Source organism: Rhinoderma darwinii, chromosome 11 (assembly GCF_050947455.1).
Source record: "Rhinoderma darwinii isolate aRhiDar2 chromosome 11, aRhiDar2.hap1, whole genome shotgun sequence".
Lineage (NCBI taxonomy): Eukaryota > Metazoa > Chordata > Amphibia > Anura > Rhinodermatidae > Rhinoderma > Rhinoderma darwinii.
Genome location: NC_134697.1, coordinates 25,634,824 through 25,658,970, shown reverse-complemented (window position 1 = coordinate 25,658,970; position 24,147 = coordinate 25,634,824). Strand labels below are relative to the sequence as shown.

Below are 24,147 nucleotides of genomic sequence, written 5' to 3'. Positions count from 1 at the left end.
CATTTTCCACGGCCCCATTGACTTCTATGGGCATGTCCGCATCGAATTTGCGGGCCGTAAGAAGACATGTCCTGAGTTTATGCGTCACGGATTTGCGGACATGCGGGGACCCGTGAAAACACGGATAGTGTGTATGGGCCCACAGAATTGAATGGGTCCGCAATTCTCCAGTGGATTTTCGGGGGAATTGCGGACGCAAAAACACGTTCGTGTGAATGGGGCCTAAGACATACATTCTGGTGACAGACTCCCTTTAAACACTCTATAACTAGACACCAGATTAGTCTTGGAGTGATAGGGTAGCAGGGGATGTATCGCTGTATAATTAGGGAAATAAATTGGTGACAAGCAAACCTGAAAAATAGCTGGAAAAAAAGTTTAACAACCTACTGGAACAGAAGAACTGAAGTCGACCATGAACTAGAGAATGTAGACGGCCGAAAAGGAGGATTTACACTATTTTCTGCTGACCGTCAGCGCCTTTTTGCGGCACGTGACAGAGGTCGAAAGATAGCTGTGGAAAAGTTGATCTGCCGTGTTGGATTTTTTCAGTCGTTGTCGGGTGCAGTCCTTGGAAAGTTGTTCAAGCCAAACGACAGATCTGCGTCCCATTAGTAGAAGTCCACACCAGTGCACAGATCAGGGTAGAATTCCATCAGTGAATTTTGCAGATCAACCATGAAAAGTGATTAAAAAAAACTGCCGTCTCTGATCACTAGTGTATGGCCAGCTTTACGGTATATTCACAAATTGTTATATTAAGGAGGGTGGGGGTTGTTCCTGTAAGCTAAAGTTTAAAATAAGTGCAATATGCTGTATATATATTTTGTAAATAGAAATGACATCACTATACATATAAAACAATTATAAAGATTCATCTGATCACTGCCATCACTTTGAACGAATAACTAAGTGTTAAATATGAATACAGAAGTTAAATGCAATACGTTAAGCAAATAGAGAAGTTACTCTCTAAAAGGAAACTTAAGACAGTAAGGAGGAAATCAAACTGGTAAATTTCTTTATCAGACAAAACAAAAAAAAGGTAAAAATTTAACAAAATAAACATGGAACAAGTTAACTACTACTCTAAATACAAGTCTATTGATTATTAACCATTAATTCCAACTTGAATAGGGACCTTAACACACCATTACATTGTCAGCACCATCATAGCCAGAGGCAAGCAGGGACAAGTGAATGATATCACAACCATCGACACCAGCGAGTAGAATAACCAGAAACAAAAACGGAATGAACGTAAAAAATTTTTACATGACGACACAAGATGGCCATACAAACTTCGATAAATGCCTTAAAAAGTAAAAATGCCAGAATTGCTATTTTTGGTCACCTCAGCTTCTGAAAAAAATTGAAAAAAAGAAAAAAAAAAAAAAGGCATAGAACCATCACATGTACCCCAAAATAGTACAAAAAACCACTATAGCTTGACTCGCAAAAAACATGCCCCACACCTCTCCATTGACACTAAAATAAATAAAAAATTAAGGCTCTCCGAATAGACACTTTTTTTTTAACAAATAGTTTTTACTTTATAAAAGTAGTAAATCCTAAAAAAAAACATGAATTTAGGATTGGCGTAAATCGTATTGACCTGCAGAAGTTAACATGTCGTTTTTACCACACGGTGAATGCCATAAAAACTAAAACCTAAAAAACAGGAATCGCTGATTTTTTTCTAATTGTTGCTGTTAAAAACTACAACTCGTCCCGCAAAAAGACAAGCCATCATACGGTCATGTCAACGGAAATATGGAAAAAAATTTTTTATGGCTGTAGCAGTAGTAAATCCATTACAGAGTACAGCGGGGCCGGTCACATGACAAAGTCGTGTCGCCATGAAGAAAGCCTGTGCCACTAGACTTGCGCTCCCCTTCCACGCTATATAAATCTATTAAAATCTCATAATCAGCGCGACGGTCGACCGGAATGTATATTAACAAGTGTACTCATACATACTGCAGTGAGTACACTGCTAATACTTTTAGGTCTCCCCACAAGGAAAAAAAATATTAATCTGTTCTGACTACTTACATAACTGATGGGCGTGACAACGTATCAATGTGAGGTAAAACACAAATCCCTCCCATCCTGAGCTATAACCTATACTAATACAGCGTAACAAACCTGCATTGTCAGACTCAAATGGTCACTAACTGTTAACAAACTTTTCATGAATCAATAGTACAAGCGTATATAAGAAACTTTGCAATATATCTTATTACAGAAAAACGCCTCCTCCTCTACTTATTAGGCTCATGAGAGATTCACAGCTACACTGCTCATTACTGATATATAATATATTACACGTGGTTGTTGCTGCTGCTTCTATACATGTGATCGATAGAAACACGATAGCAGTTCGGCTCCACCCACTAGCCCAGAGAAAACTGAGAATTCGTGATAAAGCCTGCAGAGGGGAAAACGGCTAAAAATGCAGAATACAAGTCATAATGGCCAGATATAGTGTTATTCCTCATGTACACACACACATGACAGCTTAATCTGAAAAGCCACCTGAAAAATTAGGAACGCTTTAAAGGGCCCGACCAAAATTACAAAAAGGTGTGCATTTTTTCCAGCAACAGCTCCATGTCTGTCCATGGGCTGTCTGCTATTGCAGCTCAACCACATCTACTTAACAGGAGATGAAATACCAGATGCAGCCAATAAACGAGAGGCAATGTTTCTGCACAAAAATACACACCACCTCTCCTGATCCTAAACAACCCAGGGGAGAACATTCTGCTATACAGCGCCATGTGCATAAGGGTCTTAACATTGGGTTAATAAAGCTTTTTTTTATGCTTCCTAGAGATTGAACAGAAACGGAGAAAAATATCCATTTCTGCCGGCACACAACTGGTGACAAAATGAGAAATTTGGCACATCTTGCTAAACATTTTTCTTCATTATGCCACCTCTTGGTCGGCTTACTTTAGTCCCATATCTTGGTGTAATTTGGAAAATTTTAAGAAACTCCCCACTTTTTGCCAAGTCACACCGTTTTTCTAGATACTTGTGTCTAAAACACATCATAAACCAGGCGCAAGGCATTTTAGGTCCTTTTCTCATCTGCATTGTGCCATTCGGTTGTTCTGCTTCGTAAGGGGAGCAGAACAAGGGAATAGCGGAAGCAACGGTACCGTTGCACCACGGACACCACCAGCGGCTGAAGGAACCCATCGACTTTAATTGGTTCCGTTGGCTGTCGGGGTGTCTGTGGTTTTACCAGAAATAGCACAGCCGGATCTGCAAAGGAGGTCCCTAGCGGAGCCTCCAACACAGATGTGAACAAACCCTAAGTCAGTTTTTTGGTGCAAATGGAGACAGAATTCTGGTGCATTTAGTTTAGATTATCTCCGTGTGTTCCTAAAAAGATATGAAGAGGATTCAGGGCTATCAGCAATTGTCCTCTCACAGCCACTATGGGTTTCTGTTCCTTGTTCTTCTTGAGCTTTAGTTTGCAGAAAAGTGTATATAAAAGCCACGAGCCATTCAGGAATTCTTATCTACTACGCCAGCTTTTCACAGTTTTCTTAACCATGAAAAAAGCAAAAAACACTTGTGTGCTTATAATGCATCAAAGAAGTAACAATAACCCATCTGAGATAGTTTAGAGGTCCTGCAAGCAGAGGCACAGATTACATAAAACAATAGCTTAGAGGATTAGAAACCATGCCAGACAAGCTAATGCCTACCGATACGAGGGCATTAAGAATATGGACAGTGCCAAATTCAAAGGGTGTTTGTTTACTTAAGGGCTGATTCAATTATTTCAATTGCTAAAAAAGTTATGCAAATAAACCTGTCACAAAACAGGCTGTGGAAAAAAGATGAATCTTCAGTCATGATGGAAATAAATTTGTGGTTTGTGGTTCATCCGTGGTTTGCTCTATATACGTTGACAGAGACTAAACTTGCTAAACTATTTTCCAGTTCTTTTTTGGCATTTTAGAGTTTATTTCAGAGTTCTCTTACAAGACTGCACACAGCAAACAAAGAATCTTTTATTAGAGCTTCGTTTAGAAAGAATGAATGGGAGTATTATGACACAAATGTTTTGCCAAGGGCTTAATGTGCGTAAATTTTAAAACATACATTAAAGTAGCTATTTACCCTCCGTGGGCAGTTTAGAGGATCAAAATGACTAAAATACACAAAGACTGTTATATACAAGTCTTCTGCAAGACAGGTCTAACACAGTATGTCACAATGACCTGGAACCAGTGGCAGACGGAGATAAATTATATTTGGTCTCCAAGGGAACCTGGAAACGGATTAATTATTTGGGTATGCAATGCAGAGCGGAGCCCGCACACTTGGCTGTTGCTATTGTGTAGTCTCTCGCAGTTACTACATTTAGTAACAGAAATTACTTCAGGCTAAAAGAAAACAACACTTTATTTATTGGGAAAATTACCATTTCAATTAAAATATATGCGGATAGAAAATCCATGGACATTTCTCTACCACAGTGCTTTTAAAAGTACTGGTTTCAACTTAAGATTCATTGTGTTCTAAGGTGTAATTCCGTAAAGTCTTCATAAGTGATCAATTCAAATCGGCAATGAGGCATGTGATGAATAGACCACGTGCCCATTCATGAACCCTTTCCGCAAAGGTTCAGAAGTTCTTGTCACATATCGGCTTTCGGAAGATTAGGCGGAGTCGCGCTTCTGTTCTGCAGGGCAGCTACTGGAGGCTTGGACGGGAGGTGGTGATGCCAATCAGTGGATCCTGTGGCAATTATGTACGTGTTTATTTGAACGCATCTTATAAACCTTTTAGAACAACCACATATTGCCCGGTGTGAAGCTTTAAGCCATAGTCACGTACTACTGCAGCAAAAATGTGTCATCTGAACGCACCCCTACAATGTTATATTCCTCATTGAAAAATAAACTATGGAGTAATTATGAAAAAAAAAATATAAACAAACAAGTACTTTAGAGATGTTCTTGCTCTCTGAACCCCTTTCCGGTCCCTGATGAATGTCCTTTGGTACAAAGTAGCGAGCGCCCCATGAAAGATATATATACACTGTATGTTAGGAGGGTGACTGTGATTGACAGCTGCAGTAATGGTTGAGATCTGAGAAAACGGAAGTCCAAAATTTACTGCATCTTCTTCAGTTTTTGGTTAGACAGAATTATAAAAACATGGCTGCTTTTTTCAGTAAGGGTATGTTCACACGGCCTATTTTCGGCCGTTTTTCGGGCCGTAAAATCGGAAGCATGAGGCCTCCAAACATCTGCCCATTAAAATAAATGGTAAAAACGACATTCTGTTCCGATGGGCCGTTTTTTTACGCAGCCGTTTTGAAAAACAGCTGCGAAAAAGAAGTGCAGGTCACTTCTTGGGATGTTTTTGGAGCGGTTTTTCATTGACTATTGAAAAAAAGCTCCACAAACGGGCATAAAAAAATGCAGCGACAATCGCGAGTGGCTTAAAAAAACCTCTTAAAATCAGGAGCCGTTTTCCCTTGAAAACAGCTCCGCATTTACAGACGTTTTTGAGTTAGTGTGTGAACATACCCCAACAGTGCCACACCTGTCCATGGATTGTGAGAGGTACTGCAGTGCAGACTCATTCAGTTCAATTCCCCACACACAATCTAATAGACAGGTATGGCTCTTTTTTTTATTTTATTTTTTTAAGAGAACAACCAACCTGCACATCCCCTTTAAGACATTGGTGCATTGTGGTCACAGCAGTTTTTCATGACAAAAACCACAATACGATCCTGACATTTAATACACCCTGAATGTAGAGTTTTTTTAGTCTCCCATCATATTAAGAATAATAGAACTGTAGTCCTCTTGTATTATGCACACAAAGTTAAACAAATGAATAGAAAAAAATGTCATTGAGATGCAAGGTTTCGTTATTTGGGATGAACCTAGTTAAAAGGACAACTAAACAGAATGTACAAAGCCTATAAAAGTGCGATTACAAGGAGAGTTAATCACAACGGATATTTTTCTGCACTTCCTGCCAGTAAACACCGTGAAGAACACTACAAAAAAAATAATAATATTCTCTAGCTTGAAATTACAGATAATTGCGTCCTAACATTATGTTCATATAAACGCACCTACAGTTCTATAAAGATATCCATCATATATCTGCTAAAATCTGTGAAGCATGGCTTTCCCACGCTAGCACCAAGTCTAACCTATCAGTACTTGATGGGATGGCATTGTGGCTTTTGGCCTCATCTGTTGGGCAGTAGTTCTTTGGCTACTCATTTAGCCTTGTCTACTACGACGGCAATAGTTTAAATGGGGTCGTACAGGATTTAAAAAAAAAACAAAACATGGCTACTTTATTCCTAAAACAGCACCACACCTGTCAAAAGGTTGAGGGTGGTATTGCAGCTCAGCCCCATTGACTTCAATGCAGCTGTACTGCAATACCAGACAAAACCAAGGACAGGTGTGGCGCTGTTTCTAGAAGAAAGCAGCCATGCTTTTCTAATCCTGTACAACCACTTTAAGGGTACACTTCAACCTACTTTTTTTACATTAGGTCTATAATAGTTTCTGCTAATATTGTATAGTTACAGATCTTCCACAAAAATAAAAGATAAAACATTATGTAAATCTTATCCTTTATTAATATAAAATGTTAAACTAATTTACTATATAAACCATTATACAATTAAGTGGTTTCGTACCTGATAAAATTCTCGCAGCCAATTTTTCTGTAGGTTTTCTGTCTGAAACAATAAAAATCAATAACATAATTAGTAATAGGCAGCAATATTACATTTACAGTCATGAAATTTTGTTCCACAAACTTCACTAAAATCTGATAAAATAAAGGTCAAAGTTTCCGGTTGTATTTGAGATAATAAAGTGAGTTGGATTCCGACCAGAAAGATTGAAACCTAAATTAAATACCGCAGTTACCGACAATTTTATTTGGGAAGCATACTGCTACATTTTCTGGAGGGCAAGCACTGAAATACTCCCTTTGGGAAGCTCAAAGACCTCCTAAATTTATCCTGTGCACTGGGTTTTCATCATCGCTATTTGCTTCCGGCACCGACATCCAGTGTCCGTAGGCAGCCAGAGCTGCCGATCAGTGTGGGGTCCAGGTGTCAGACCCCCACCGATCATGTACTGATGACCTATCCTATGAATAGGTCTTCAGTATGAAAAACCAGTCCGTGCCCGGACAATCCTGTCAAGCACGGCACCAGAAATTAAAGTCATTAGACACACCCTTTAAGGTCCTCACTTGTCTCTAAGGACAACCCCTTTCCCTAAAAATATCCCCTCGTGATATGCTGCTGGCCTGTCCACATAATAACGCCCTTAGCCCGGGTTTACCCGAGCGTGTGCGTTTTGCCCACGCAAAAAAACACAGCGTTTTGTGTGCGCAAAAGGCACTTAACAGCTCCGTGTGTCAGCCCCGTATGATGCGCGGCTGAGTGATTTTGGCGCAGCCGCCATCATTATGACACTCCGTTTGGATGTTTGTAAACAGAAAAGCATGTGGTGCTTTTCTGTTTACATTTATAGTTTCACAGCTGTTGCGCGAATCACGCTCGTCCCACGGAAGTGCTTCCGTGTGGCATGCATGATTTTCACGCACACATTGACTTCAATGGGTGCGTGATGCGCCAACAACGCACAAATATAGGACATGTCGCGAGTTTTTCGCAGCGGACTCACGCTGCGCAAAAATCACGGACTGTCTGCACTGCCACATAGACCAACATAGGTCCGTATGACACGCGTGAAAATCACGCGTGTTGCACGGATGTATTACACGTTCGTCTAAACAAGCCCTTAAAGGGAACCCGTCACCAGCATTTGACCTATTAAACCAGCACTACCGAGTGGTAGTGGGTGAAAAATCATTTCTATATAACCTATAATGGTCTTCTTAGTCGGCTCTGTAGCTTTAGTATTCAGCTTTCTAGTGTTACTGCGCCGTATGCTAATGAGCAGAAAAGAGTCAGATCTTCATTTGAAAATAGTCTAATCTTCATTCCTCAAGTCTTTCCGAGTTTACCCCTCCTCCTTACTTTTGATTGACAGCTCCTCGCCTTCCCCCAGCACACTAAATCCCACGCTTGTGCATTGATGTCCTATTCTGGTGTGTGCGCACAAAGGGACACCGGATTATTACGATAAAAGGCGCAAAATGTTTGCAGACCGTTATTTACACTCGGAGGAGGAGTTTAGGAGAGGGGATAACGGCAATTAACTTTTGATAGAAGCGGCCAGTGAGGTATATGTTAAGTTCAACAAGTGAAATGCTGGTGACAGGTTCCCTTTAAGGACTCTTTCACACACAGAATTTTTCTGGCTATGTGAACTGCATAAAAAAAAAAATAATAATAAATAAAACTTCATAAAAACGCATGTTCCATTTTGATAACTAGCGTTTATTACATGTATGCATTTAGTGGTGCATTTTATATTTTACGATAGACCTGAATGTAACAAACGGCTGCACTAAAAACACCCGAAAGGCGCAGCAAAATACAGTGTGTGAATTTAGTTTTAATGTCAACGTATCACCATGTAATACTTAGTTAAAAACTGAATCCCCCCCCCCAGAGAAAGAAACTCACTTTACTGCAGGTCTCTGCTCTGGTTAATTGAAATAAATCCCAAATGGGGTACCCTCTCGCTCAGACCACAGGCCTCATTTATTAAAACTGTAGTAAAATAGTTCTTGTGGCCCATAGCAACCAATCATAGTTCAGCTTTCATTTTTCCAGAGAAGTTTAAGAATTAAAATCTGAGCTCTGATTGGTTGCTATGGACAACAAGGACAGTTTTACTCCTGGACAATAAGGGAGGTCTACCCTTTAATATTTCATGTTGAGTTATCAGAATTCACATAGGCAATGAATTTACACAGATCAGTGATATGAAACCTTTGTATAAAGCAGAACATTTCCCCATTTCCTCTAACCATAGCGGAGGACATTTCGACCACAAAGACTGTACAAATTCTTCACGGAATATAAATATTCTCATATGGAAATGTAATGAAAGATGACATCATTTAGTGTCAGAAATAAATCCTGATTATTTTACCACCGTATAAAATGACTGGGATGGCACCCACACAGCAGCTGGATCATTACCAAGAGTTTCCTTGCCTGGGGGCAGCTACAGAACATAAGTCCCTTACATAGAGCAACTTGGCTCTTTTCCCAAATGAACCTGGACTAAATACACTATTGACTTTTCATAAAAATTTCACATACTAACACATTTAACCGGGATTTTGGTAAAATATGGTGAACAGTCTCGAGACATACACAGAAGGGCATTAAATATTACCTGGTAATTAGCTCAAATAAATTAGGTTGAATTTACAGGGGCCCATAGTGTGCCTTGTGGTCAAAAACTGCAGAAAAAAAACGCATAGGTTTTACTACAAATTGCAGCCGTTTTGGACACTGAAAACCACAGTAAAACCTGTGCAGTTCTGCCCCAAGCTTTTTGACTGCTCGGCACACTACTGGCGCATGTGAATTCATCCTCAAAAAGATAAATCCAGTCAAACCAATCTTATGTAATGTCATAGGTGATTGTGGGAAGAGAACCCTCATTAAAGTGGAGTTAAATGTTTCTCAGACCACCACTAACTTCCAGAATTAACAGGCTCTGCAAGGCTAAGTACACAGGGTTGGGTTCTGACATTGCGCACGCACTGCAGCCGATGTGTGACCGCGATGGAGCCAAAATCGCACTGACCTGAAGATCACGGTTTTTAAAGTGACTGTATGTAACAGCACTTTCATGGTTAATGGCCGCATGTTTAGGCAGATAATGGCCGCATGCTAAAGCCTTTTAACAATGAAGGTTCTTTTACCTGAAGTCAAGTTACATAAAAAATATGTAGATCTGTTTAGTTTTGGGCACTCATCGGCCACGTAGCTCCACCATGTCAGAACCCAGCCAAAAGCATTCCAACCCATTTGGCTCTGATCGGACATTTGCGTTGGGGTGTGCTCACACGTTGCGTACTTGCATTATATTGCCGCAGCGTAAAAATAAGCTGTGGAAAACTACAATGAATACATATGGGAAAAATATTTCACAACTCAGACAGATTTCTCTAGTTCTTGCGCCGCAAAATAATTCTCCCATAGACATACATTGTAACATTTTCTGCAGCGTAGGTTTACCCTGCAGAAATACAATGCAAGTACACCACGTGTGAGCGCAGCCTTACTGGAATTTTGACAACTCAGGGAGTAAATTGCCATTTAAATCAATAAAGTAAAGGCAAAGTGGGTTAAAGGCCTCATATACCCTTTTCACCTGTAAGATCTTTTCACACGTTCATCCATTTTTTCTTTATAGAAACCAGATAAATCCAAAAAATAGTGGCAGGCTATATGCCTTTTGTGAGCCACAATGGTGGCTAGCTGATTGTTCAGCAGCCTAAAGCTCATCGTATACATTAGACAAATATTGTTAGAAAGTAATGAAGGCCAATTTCAACATTACAGATTACATTACAGATAATACCGCATATAGAGAAGTGGGTTTTAGAAAAAAAACAAAAAACCTATTCGTGTACTTCACAATCAAAATGTCAGCAAACTTGTCATTATTGGGTTGTTTCAGCAACATGATTACATGATACTACATAATTTGCTGAAATTGTCAAAATCTGCAGTTTCTCGCCAATTTTTATCTAATGTGTATTGTGAGTTTAGGTCATAGAAACCTTTGTCTTGAGAAATTAAGCTAAACTCAATATGGTGTTCTCCAGGTGACCCCAGTGACCCTGAATAGTACCAAATTGGATCAGTGCTGGGGCCGCAAATCCAGACCGCAAAAACTCAGGACAGGTAATTTTATCTTCCGGGTTCACACTAGTGGTGAAATTAACACATGGATGCACAACAAGGGTTTTTTGTGGTTCAATGGACCGCAAAATACCCCTAGTTTTGCAGGTCGCAAAATCAATGCGGTTTTGTGCATGAGGCCTAAAGCTCACAGCAGTCTGCTCCAACACTAGGGACATATACAGAGTATATGCCAAGTACAGAGTGGTGCCACCAGACAGATATTCCACATTTCAATGCCCATACAGTAATGTAGGCAGAATAGTAGCACCAGGATATATATAGACATAGAATAGTCCATACCATTGTGCCCACTGCACAGAATTATCCTAAAAATTGTGCCTACACAGAAGACGAACAGGGCGTGACTGCTTATGTTAAAATCAGGTGAAACAGCGGTCACAGGCAGCTATCTAAAAGTGTATGGCCCGCACATTTAGAGAGGGTGGGGGCACCACTTCATAAAAATAGAGAGGGCGCACACCAACAAGTTCTACAAGTTCTGTAAACCATATAATCTGAATTACAAATATCCAAAAAAAGGGTGTCACCTGTGCTCATGAAAATGAACCCTCTGCAAATGGAGCTGGGCTGGTGTTCGGCTGATCACCACAGTCTGGTTTGAGAAACCAGAAAACGGTCCGGCCGCTGCAGAAGAAATGTAGTATAGCATGGTGGCAATTCAAATAAATGGCTGTCCATATTATACAATGAATGGCTGAGTCCCTAGAGCAAGAGTAACTCTTGAATAGTGGCTTTGCACTCAAGCTCATAGATGGCTGCCACAAGCGGGTTACTTTCTCTCATGATGTACATATGCCCAAGTAGGACATATGGAAATAGGTGGTCTTCGCGAGACAACCCCTTAAAGTGAAACAATAAGGGATACGGAGGAAGGGGAAAATTTAAGGAGTTCGTTATTGAAATTTATTTTACCTCAAATATCTTAAGGTAAGGTGAAAGCAGTAATTTTAACCCATAATTTATTACTATAACAATATTAAACTTTCTGTAAACTGCTGGGTAAAGATAACTGGCACATAACAGCCTATTAACTATAAAAAGAGATCTAATTTGATTGTCTATATTTGTGACATTTTAGACGGACTCATTATTGCTTGGCCCAGCTGGCATCTGCTTGATAAATATTCACACACTTGAAGGCAAACGTTGAAAGTTGAAACCTGACTTAATTTTATGTGCATACATTACAATTGCAGTGATCCCAATTAAAATGAAATACATTTAGCGAGTGCTTGCAAAAATGACTCTGGGGTACGGGAAGCTATTTACTGGTCATAAAATAAATATTAACATGGTAGATCTTAGAGAAAGCAGCAACATAGGTTATTAATGGAAATAATTAATCCTTAAAATAAATGAGGGAACAAAGGGCCTGTTCACATCAGCGTTAGGTTCCGTTGATGGGTTCCGTCAGACCTTTTTCGTCAGTGGAACCCATCAACGGAAAGGCAAATGGAAAACCACAGCTGGAAAGGACTGACTGAACCCATCAACAAAACTGAACGCTAATGTGAACACAACAAAAGAAAAAAAAAAAAAAAAGTATAATATATATATATATATATATATATATATATATATATATATATAATTAATGCACTTTTTATCGAGAAAATCTCAATTCTTTTCACCTTTGGTTTTCGGAAAGCATGGGGCTACATTTGCTTGGTCTCTACTGCAGTCTAATCAGTGGGAAAATGTGCGGCAGCAATCTGCCACTCAGCCAGAGACAAAAACTGCCTTACCACCGCCCCCGCTGACCTAAAACACAAATCTCCTAACAGACCATAAAGACTCTTCAAAAAAAAAAAAAAAACTAACAATTTTTAAGTTTTGAAGAGTTTGAGTTAAATAGGGGTGGGGCCAGAAGTGGGTCCAAGAGAAGGATAGGTATAAAGAAAAAAAGATTGATATATCTTTTGTTTGCGTCCACTCCGGTCTTTGGCTTAAAAAACAAAAAATGCATAAAAGCATATGAAAACCTTTGAAAGGAAAATTATAATTTTTTATTAAAAAAGGTGTATCTGTGTGTTTTGTGTAACTCTGTAAATACTTCTTATAAAAAAATTAGTTTTCGTTTTTTTAGATATAGCTGCTCTATATTCTCTCTACAGAGCAGCTGTATCTAGAGCTATTTACTAAATCAGTCAGACCAACGGACCTGACTGATTCAGTGTCGGCTTACATAGCCTTTAGGCTGGGTTCACAGAGGTTTTTTGCAGGCAGAAAATCTGCCTCAAAATTCCGTTTGGAAGTTTGAGGCAGATTTTCACTGCATTTTTCACCCGCGGCCATTGAGAGCTGCGGGCATAAAACGCGGCGAAATACGCTTTCTCTGCCTCCCATTGAGGTCAATGGGAGGTCAGAGGTGTAACAGCGCGAAGATAGGGCATGTCCCTTCTTCCTCCCACGAGCCGGTTTTACTGCTCCCGGGAGAAAACCGCCTCCGCCTCCCATTGAAATCAATGGGAGGCATTTTTGGAAAGTTTTGCGGTGCGGTTTCCACGTCAAAAAACTTTGTGAACATACCCTTAAAGTGTTTTTTCTTCTACCTTTTAGAACGTAATACTGGACAGTACAGGGAAAAGGAAGACAACGTTATTTTTTTCCACTTTAGAGCTCAATAGTAGAATAATTCCCTCCATGTTCTATCGTGTGCATATTAAAAAGGGAACTACTAAGTAAAAGCAGTAGAGGAAGCCACTGCGTGGGCTGAAACAAAATGCATGAAAACGGTCCATATCAGATCACTTACCACTTTTTACTATCTCAAACAGTCAAGCTGTAAATCTCTGGAGCCATATTTTGGCCTGAGAGGGTTTACAGTTATAACACTCCAGTTAGCAAAAGTGACAAAACACTCAGAAAACCAACTATAAAATGTATGTCCATTATATATCATTCCTACAATACAGTACATAAAATATTTCCCAACAGTCCCAGCAACTGCCATATTCAATTGTATCTGCGTCTTCAGGATGCAGATACAGATACAGATACAATTGAAAACAATGGCAGAGCAGTAAATTATCCACTCCCTTCTCGGTCAATCACGTTTTCCTGGAACATTGCCGACATTCTGGTCGGGGGTTCCGCTCATAGCGGAAGCCCCTGACGTCACGGTCCATATGTTGACAGTGACGTCAGGGGCTCCTCCTGGAGCGGAATATCTTGAATGATCTGGCTGGGGATTCCACTACTAGAGGGAGCCCCAATGGCGCTATCTACAGGGTAGGCTGTGGGTGTGTGGCGCTATCTACAGAGGGCCCCAAGACACTATCTACAGAGGGGGTTGTGTGGCACCATCAACAGGGAGCAGTGTGTGGCACCATCAACAGGGAGCAGTGTGTGGCACCATCAACAGGGAGCAGTGTGTGGCACTATCAACAGGGAGCAGTGTGTGGCACCATCAACAGGGAGCAGTGTGTGGCACCATCAACAGGGAGCAGTGTGTGGCACCATCAACAGGGAGCAGTGTGTGGCACCATCAACAGGGAGCAGTGTGTGGCACTATCAACAGGGAGCAGTGTGTGGCTCTATCAACAGGGAGCAGTGTGTGGTACGATCAACAGGGAGCAGTGTGTGGTACTATCTACGCTGGTTTTCATGCTACCAGTATTGGTCAGCACATATTGCCTAGCCCTAGTGATAAAGTGAAACGTCACCTGCCTGTATACAACCGGATAACAAAGAGATATTGGGCACCATATTACTGGTCAGCTAAAATAGTGACGATTTTTTTGTTCGTTTATTTGCATGCAGAAATTCTTGGAAGAAAGCCATGCCCCCATTAACCACACCCACCATATAAGCTACACCCCCATAGGACACACCCACCAACGAAGCCACACCATAAGTCTCCCTGGAAAAATGCTCAAATGTTGGCAACTATTATATACTCCTAGTGACACTTTTAGTATGTGCCATATGCAGCCATTAATGGAGTTGCCAAGTCTTGTAAAAGCAAAGCTTAAATCATTAGTAATGAAAACTCAAGTTTATTTTGCTCAACTCGCCATTTCCAAGCCCTTGCTTGCGGTCAGTAATTAGAGATTCCCTTGATTACATTCATAGCCTAATAACCCATTCTTACCTAGTGCTGTAACACGCGCGGATTTCACGGTGGAAAAGTCCGCTAAATGGGTGTACCCTAAAGGGAAACCGTAAGATCCATCATTACCAAGGCTTAATCTCCCCAGTATTTGTGCCATATACTTTATAGTTTAGTTGTCTGTAATTTATAATCAGTCAGCACACCATGCTCTGAATTAGTGGGAGGTTTCGGGCAGTGGCGCAACAGTGGGCATATGGTTACACAATAGGGTTGCCCCGAATTACGGGTATAATACCCAGACCTCCCGTGGTACTACGGTGATCTAAGCTCGGTTTAGTAGAACCATGGGAGGTCTGGGTAATGCAACCGTAATTTGGGCATCTAAATGGGTGTTAAGGAAGGGTAAAAAAGGAGAGTGGAAACAACCTGATAGACATCAAAAGTGAGACCGGAGGTGATTTTGTAACTCTCGTGCAGAACGCCGAAACCTTCGGCATTCCAGCGGTTGTAAAACTACAACTCCCAGAATGTGCTGACAGCCAAAGGCCTTATTATTCCAGGTAAAGGCTGTCGGGGTATAATGGGTATTGTAGTTTCACAAAAGCTGGAGCCAGTCGGTTGCTTACCCCTGCTCTAATCGGTGACAGAGGCGACTAAGCAAGAGAGTCACTGATTATTGCTGTGCACTAAATGGAAAAAAGCTAAATAGCAGCCAAAATAAGGGAGAACGTATTAAGTAGCAGCTAAGCGCTAAACTGCCCCCCAGAGCTGTGGTGTTAACTTTGTAGAAACCTATTGAGCACTACTATAACCAGCAGACTTATATGCACATATTCCTGTAGCCTCAACACAAAAACTATACCAGGCTGCTTTTCACAAGGAATGTATACGTTTTGTTTTTTTTGCATAAACTTTTTTTTTTATTCAAAAGCTTTGAACATACAATTTTTTTTTACAGAATAACAGAAAATCAGTGTCAATGACATTTGTAAATAACAAGTGAAATAGTGCAAAATATACATGACTATAGGCATTATTAAGCTAGAGAGCAATAACCTCCCTTCACATATCCACTAATGAATTTACCCTGCGCCCACATATTATCAAGTAAATATGACATAAAAATACATTCTGTAATCCTCATGTAGATGTACATACATAAAGCATGCCACGTGAGCTAAATCAAAATATAACCAAAGCATATAAAAACAATGACAATTATCGGTCGTGAAATGGATGAAAAGCTTTTAAATCATGCAAAGATAATTACATGTCCAGAGCAGTACACACATGTATCATCAGAATTCACAAATGACAAGTCCCAAACATGACCCACCCTAGTGTATATATCATCCTTAGGTATTGGGAACGAAGACTTGAGTCCTGTTCCAGTAGTCCAACCAAGGCTGCCAAACCTGCAAAAAGGGATGTCTATTTTTATTTTCCCATGCTGCTAATTCTTCCAACCTACATAATTAATGCATTTTGGAAATCAGGTGGTCCATTGTGGGTTGTGATCCCTCCATTTTGTTATTAACAATTTGGCTACTACAATTAGATAAGTGGGAAGATTGCTATATGAGGGTCGAAAATCGATCGTGGGCGACCATAATAAGACCAATTCCCTTGTAATAGAGAAAGACACTTAAGCTCACTTCCGTTATGAGACGATCAACCTGTTGCCAAAATGATTGAATTCGTGAACAAGACCACCAAATATGAGAGATATTACCTATTTCCCTTTCACACCTCCAGCAGAGAGATGTATGGGAAAGGTGAAATTTGAATAAAAATTCTGGAGTTTTATACCAACGTGTGAGGATCTTATAAGAGTTTTCCTGTATACGCACACATCTAGAAAAGCCATGTGAATGTCTAAGAATACAGGAAACCTCCTCTGAGGAAAAAACTCTGCAATTCCCCTTCAAGCCATCAAATTATTTGGGGTCACAAAAAGTGAGCTAGAGAACAAACCCGAATATACTTGAGAGAGACTTCTTAGGTGTGGTAGTATGTAATGTATACGTTTCCAACCACGTCTATTCTCCTTTTTGTGTGTCAGAAGTATTCAGAAACCCCCGGCATGTACGTGAGAAATCAAAAATCTGTATGGACGCGGGTTGAGTTAAATGCAATCCATCATGTAACTGTGGTAAACTACATGCGGCCTGAGTGCCAAAAATCCTGGCTACATTGGTATGCTTCAATTGTATCCATGTTTCTGGAATCTGCATAGATTTCCTATTCATGTAACGAGTATGGAAAGTGGGGCTAACACAGAAACTTTATCATTCCATATATTAAGAGCTGGTGAAGATTGACATACTTTAAGAAGTCCTCTAGTGAGGTCACTTACAATCAATGATTTGGGAGGTAATGGCGCTTTAACCCAGAGGTAAGAGGCTAAACTGTCCCCCATCAGGTGGTGTTCGATATCCACATGTGGTAATGTAACCTTTGTGTTTGCCAATTGGGGCCATCTACACAATTGTGTATAGCCCTGTAATACGTGGGTAAGTCAGGTAAGGATATCCCTCCAGTGAGTTTTTTTCCTAGTGAGTAAGTTATAAACGAATCTAGGTTTTTGATTCTTCCATATGAATGCTGTAAACAGACGTCTAAGCTTAAAAAAATAATATTTCGGGACATCTTATGGAAGTGATTGAAGCAAATATAACACTTGAGGAAGTATATGAGTAGTAAGGAGGTTCTTTTGGCCTACCCATGATACATGGAGTATTGTAAGTCAAGCTATAAAAGTCGCAATTTGATGATAGAGAGGATTATAATTTCTGCTAAAAAGTTTTTTGTTATCGGATGTTATGGAGCATCTATAGTTTTCAGGAATGCTTCAGAAATGTATACGTTTTGACTACCGTAATTTAACACAAAATTCCTTTCCGATTTATCCCATAATATTAGAATCCAGTTAACTTGCCTGTACTGAATATAAAATTGTGGTGTGTGCAAGCCGGGACAGGCTGGGTTGTCAGTAAATATTACCCTATGTACACGGCTACAAAATAAGCGTCTAACATAAATCACAACTAATTAATTCAGTACTTGGTGAAGCGAAATAAATTTGGCAAGATAAAATCTCATAAACTTGGGTCATGCAGAAAACATTGTCTGAAATGCCCTGAGAGGGGTTTAACAGTGGCATAAACTCATAATATAGCTGCATTGTTGATATTTGCTTCTGGATGCCATGGGGCAGATTTATTAATGTATTTACGCCAATTTTCTGGAGTAACTTTTTTTTGTATGACTAACATTTTCCATCCATTTTCTGCGTAGGAAAGTGGCAGATAATGCCAGGTCCGACCTGGTGTTGATTTAAAAGTGTTGTCTGGTTTAGGCTCTGTTCACAATGTGTCGTTACTTCTCAGTTTATGACGGAAACCACAATGCAGCGAGGGACTTGTTGCACAACAGATACCAGTGATGCTGGACATACCCCAATTACTTACAATGGTGATTGCCAGGTTTGCCAAAGTGTCCGTAATTTTGATGGGAAAAGTTGCAGTTTTATTTGACGGAATCTGCAACTCAGATGTGAACAGCGCCTTAGAGGACTAATTTTAAAAGTATTGTACTAGTGGGAGCCCATTGAGTTCAATGGGAACCGTGTAATTCTTTATTTCTTCTGTAGCGACACTGCAGGGAACTGTAACACTTTCCCCACAGATTACAGCTGATCACTGGGGGACAACCAATAATCTGTTTATCATTAGGAGACCAACCTTTCTAACAAAAAAGGAACGTTAAGCCTAGACCAGAGGATAATGGTCTGAATACACGGCTCAATATGGGCCGTGAAAACAAGTGTGATCAACAAAAACACTACCTTGATCGGCACTTGTTTGCCCCGTTCACAAGGAGCAATGCTGGTTTATGTATTGTCAGTACAATCGCTCGTCCTAATACATTTCCATCATGTCGGCAGCACATCGTTGTTTACAGAGGGAGATGTGCTAACGACAACGATAATATTTAATGCTGCATAAATGAAACAATCAGCTGATTAATGAGCATTTGCATACCCCATACAAAAGGGACTAAAAAAGGAGGAGGTGCAGAGGTCACAATTACAGATGGGCCCATATGTAGGAGTTGGGCCCCATAGGTTCCTCTGACAGAATAGAGAACAGCAGTAATTTAAAGGGGCAGTGCTGATGTAATGGTATAGCATAATAAACCATACAATAAATTTAATAACTATAGCCAGAACTATCCTAATATACAAATACATCCCTTATATTAGATGTATAGATCCTACATAGTGTACAGTCAATGCAAATACTGCAATGTGAGTTAGATATGGCATTTATATGGAATTTATTTTTTTTAAATTTACTACAGAATTCCATAGACTTTGAATGGAGCCGCACTTCACATGTCCAGACTCCGCTCCATTCAAACTCCTCTTAGCTGCCGACTTGCGGTTGGGGGGAATCAGTGGGGGCCCCAGCAGTCGGTACCCCACCGATCTAGCATTTTCCTCCTATCCAGTGTTTAGCTGAAAAACGCTGAAGGCTGGAATAGCCCTATAAGCCTTGACATTTTTCTTCACATTAGGCAATGTGAATGCAGCCTTAGTATTAGAGACATATACCAGAAGACCTATGAGAATTCATTGAATAGGTTTCAAGCATCAGAACATTGATAGGTTTTACATAGATCCAGAACTGGTTTCTGTGACTGTACTGAATCCGCCCTTACGTCTCTTGGGCCCCAACAGTCTGCCTTCCTGTAATGCTTCCCTATTAAAGTAGAGGTACAGTAAAGCAGCTTGTGATAAACATGGGGCCTTGAAGACAGAACGACAATAACGGTCATATTTCTGCACAGAATTCAGCATGGACCCGGGTACATCAGACTCTAAAGAACGATTCACACGAACGAGTGCAAACTCGGACATGAAAAACTGCAGTTTTTTACGTCCAAATTGCACCCGTACTGGTCCGATAGTCACAGATCTCCATAGTCTTGAGTCTATCGAGGGATCCGTGAAAACAGAAGAAAATAGGACACATTCTATTTTTCAACGGACCCCTCACAGTCAGTTGAAACAACGGCCGGGTAAAACGGCCCCATTGAAATACATGCGTCCGTGTGACAGCCGTTGTTTAAACGGACGTGTACTAGTCGTCTGAATTCGGCCTAAGGGTGATATTTTTACATCATATATTTTAATTACATTTTTTATTAATTTGTGATCATCCCCCTCCAATATTTTTACACTAATAGAGACCGTATTAGATTATGCCGTATTTATATTTAGAAAAGATAGTGTCTATATATTATTGTATTCATTCGATGTACTACATAGTATTTGACAGCATCTTCCTATTTATATACTGGGGTCTGCAGTAGCCACCGGAGGTAGGAGTCACAGGATTAAGCTCCAAGAAAGCAGCAAACTACAGGGTAGCAGTAAACAGGGGGAGGAGCAGGACAGTAGGAGGCGGAGTTACAACATACCATGCAATATCGGGTGTTTCAATATCACCATATCAACAAAACAGTATGCGGTCCAACTTCAATATCTTTATATACACACATAATTCCCTTATTAAATGAACAGATTTGCAATATTACTGCCTTAGGCCGCATGCACACATCCATAAAAAAAACTCTGTAATTGCGGTCGGCAATTACGGACCAGTCCGGTTCTATTTAGCCCCGAATTACGTCCGAAAATACGGCAGCAAACATCTGCCCATTCATTTGAATGGGTTTTACGATGTACTGTGCCGACGGTCGTTTTTTTTACGCGCCGCTGTCAAAAGACGGTGCGTAAAAAAGACGCCGGCGTCAAAGAAGTGCCTGTCACTTCTTGAGACGTAATTGGAGCAGTTTTCCCTCCATGGAAAAACAGCTCCAATTACGTCCGTAATGGACGCAGCAAAAGACGCCTGCACATGCCATTACGGCTGAAATTACGGTGCAGTTTTCTCCTGAAAGCAGCACCGTAATTTCAGCCGTTACGGACGTGTACGTGTGAACATACCCTAACTGTGACGCTAGGTGTCACTGCCTGTCTGCGGAACTACTGTCCCGTACTGAAAACATGATTACAGTACGGGACAGTTGTCCCGCAGCGAGGCAGTGACACCTAGCGTCATAGATAAGTATAATGCTGGGAGCCTGGCTCCCTGCACTGTGTTCGGTCTGGGACATGCGCACCGTATATCACGGACCAAACATGGTCGTGTTCATGGGGCCTTAGGCTTCATGCACATGACCGTAGCCATGTGCACGGTCGCGATTTCCGCGTCGGCCGGCCACGGAGTGAAAGCCGGGAGCCGCACGCAAATCGTGCTGTGCACATGGCCGCGGCTATTATTTTCAAAGAGTCCGGACCGCAGAACACGGCCGTAATGAGGCTTGCCTGTTTTCTGCAGTCCGGGCTCCGGGGCAATGCACGGACCGTGAAAACCACGGTCATGTGCATGGCCCCATAGGAATGAATGGAGCCGCAATTCTCCCGTGGATTTTCGGGGGAATTGCGGCCGCAAAACCACGTTCGTGTGCATGGGGGCCTTAGTTTTGCGATACAAATCGGAAAAACGGTCACTGTTTGCTATGGGGATTTGACTAGGCCATTGAAACGGTTTCCTTAAAAATTCCCAAGCGCAGCAGTTGCCATAGGGTTATAGTTAATTTTAGGATTTTATCCCCTCACCTCTACAAAGATAAAATTGCAACATAGTAGATGTAAGTAATGAATGTGGGGAATAGTTTGTTACACTTGTATCCTAGCCGCTCCGTGAACATCTACATATTTCTCCCACAGGGATGGACAGTTTTGCAGACTATTAATTAAATCAATGGTTCCAAGGGGAAAAGACTGACACTAACTGAAGCAATAAACCCAAGTACACAAACTACATTGTACATCCACTTAACAGATCAATACAGTGTAACATACTGTATGGACTTGTATTACTGACAGGCTGCAATGTCACATCTGCCATTCTCTGGGATATAATGGTGTAATTAAAGTTTGTGGGAGAAAAATGTAATAAAAAGTTACCATTCATATACCAAGTCTACTTTTTTCACTTGTGTCCATAGACCATTAAAAATGTGCTTCACGAACATCACAGATTTGCTATTCAGGATTCTAGGAAAGAGGAACGATATCCGCTAGGGCCGGGGTCTCAAACTTGGCCGGGAAAGTGGGCAACATATAGAAAAAAAAAATATGAAGTTGACCGGCCACATTACTTTCAAATTTGATACAATCCAAAATTATTGTAACCAATTCGTTATTTGAACTACTATACCAATACTACATTACTATAATACAACATTACTAAAATAATACATTACTATATTAATACCGAAAGGTTTTACTTGACGGAAATGTGCGAGTTTTCTCCATGTGCTTATTTTAAGCGTCGCTAAATGCAGTCCGGCGGCTCAGTTGGCAGATACACGAATGCCAAGATTGGGCAGCCCCTTTTTAGATGCTGCGACAGGGCCTCCTGTAGATGCTGCGACAGGGCCCCGTGTAGATGCTGCCACACACACACACCTTGTAGATAGTGCAACACCCTGCCCCAGTAGATCACTCCATTGGGGCTCACTCTAGGAGTGGGGATCCTCCTGAACTGGAATGTAATGTCAGGGGCAACCCCAGAGCCGGTGTCCCAGAGCAGAGCACTAGTATAGGCTCTGCTCCGGAACTCTGGGAAAGCCACTGACATCAGTGTCCATATATGGACAGTGATGTCAGGGGCTTACCCAGAGCTGGAGTCCCGGAGCAGAGCCGCTTCTAGCACTCTGCCTGGGATTCCAGCTCTGCTCCTGGCATCACTTTCCATATATGGACAGTCAGGGGCAACCCCAGAGCTGGAGTTCCAGGCAGGGCGCTAGTAGTGCCCTTCCTGGGTCTCCAGCTCTGCTCCTGACATCACTGTCCATATATGCACAGTGATGTCAGGGGAAACCCCAGAGCCAGAGTCCCAGGCAGAGCGCTACCGCTCTGGGACTCCGGCTCTGGGGAAGCCCCTGACATCACTGTAGATGTACGGACAGTTATGTCAGAGGCTTCCCCAGAGTCCCAGAGCAGAGCCTATACTAGTGCTCTGGGGAAGCCCCAGACATTGCTGTACATATATAGACAGCGATGTCAGGGGACTGCACAGAGTCCAGGAGCAGAGCCTATGCTAGCGGCTGTGTCCCGTGGGCCGCAGATGACAGCCTCAGGTGCTGGCCCTCGGGCCACGTGTTTGAAACCCTTGCACTAGGGGATGTGTAATGGCAGCCAAACTACCCAGCTTTTCCTGAAACATAAATAAATGCTGAATACAATTTTTAACTTGACAGAGAACGACTCACTGGGAACAGTAAGTGATTACTTCTGTAATAAAAAGTATTTAGAAAGTTGCAGCAAACTCACGGATAGACCTTTTTAATAAAGAAAAAATGTTTTAAAAAAAAAAAAAAAAAGAGAGACTAAAAGCAACAAGTGCTGCAATTTTGAAAAACAAATTGCCACCGAACCATAAAAAAAAATAAAAAAAAGCCACGTTTACATTGTGTTCAATATTTTAGCATGGACTTTCAGCTAACATCTGGCTGTGGCATTGTGAAGCGAACCGGTGCATGTAATAGACCACATGCAAGGCCTACTGTTGATCGTGCCATACGCAGATCACAGCCAGTTAGGTCTAGGAGCTAGACGCTAAGCTCCCCTCTTGGAATATGCCTAATTTCCCCTGGACCCCCTGATGAATCCAGTAAACAAGGTCTGGAGGTAGCGTATCAGGACAAGGAAATAGGGCTAAGTGTACATGGCTTTTTTTTCTTCTGATGGATCAAGGTTACTGGTTGGGTCATCCGTGAATGGTCGCTCACCCTAAATTGTCAGGCAGTACAGGCTCAATAGGGAATTATTGAGGTCCCTTACTTTCCTCTACCCGTGACACCTGACCGGTCCGTTGCTCATGCGACCAGCAAAAACTATAAGATTATTCCTTGTATTTTGCTTTAACATGATGGCTAACTTTTTAAGTGGGGTAGTTCTAGATGCTTCCCCTACTTACACTAGCACTTATGGGTTTTTGTTTTTTTTACTAACCTCTGGTCTATTATATACTATACAATATTCACCCTCTTGGTTTTCTGCAGGATTTTAGAACCGCATAAAATATGCGATCAGGGTACAGAACGCTTGTTTGAGTTCATCAGCTAGCGTGCATCTCCT

At 41.2% G+C, this 24,147-nt stretch overlaps 1 protein-coding gene across 4 annotated transcripts in view; it reads right to left on the bottom strand.

Annotated features, from left to right (window-relative positions):
- INPP5A (inositol polyphosphate-5-phosphatase A) overlaps positions 1 to 24,147 on the bottom strand; it is a 358,729-nt gene that overhangs the window by 245,950 nt on the left and 88,632 nt on the right. For all 4 annotated transcript variants that reach the window (XM_075843182.1, XM_075843181.1, XM_075843180.1 and 1 more), the window contains one exon: positions 6,701 to 6,742. In XM_075843182.1, coding sequence (XP_075699297.1) covers positions 6,701 to 6,742 — 42 coding nt within the window. The remainder of the gene's footprint in view (positions 1 to 6,700; positions 6,743 to 24,147) is intronic.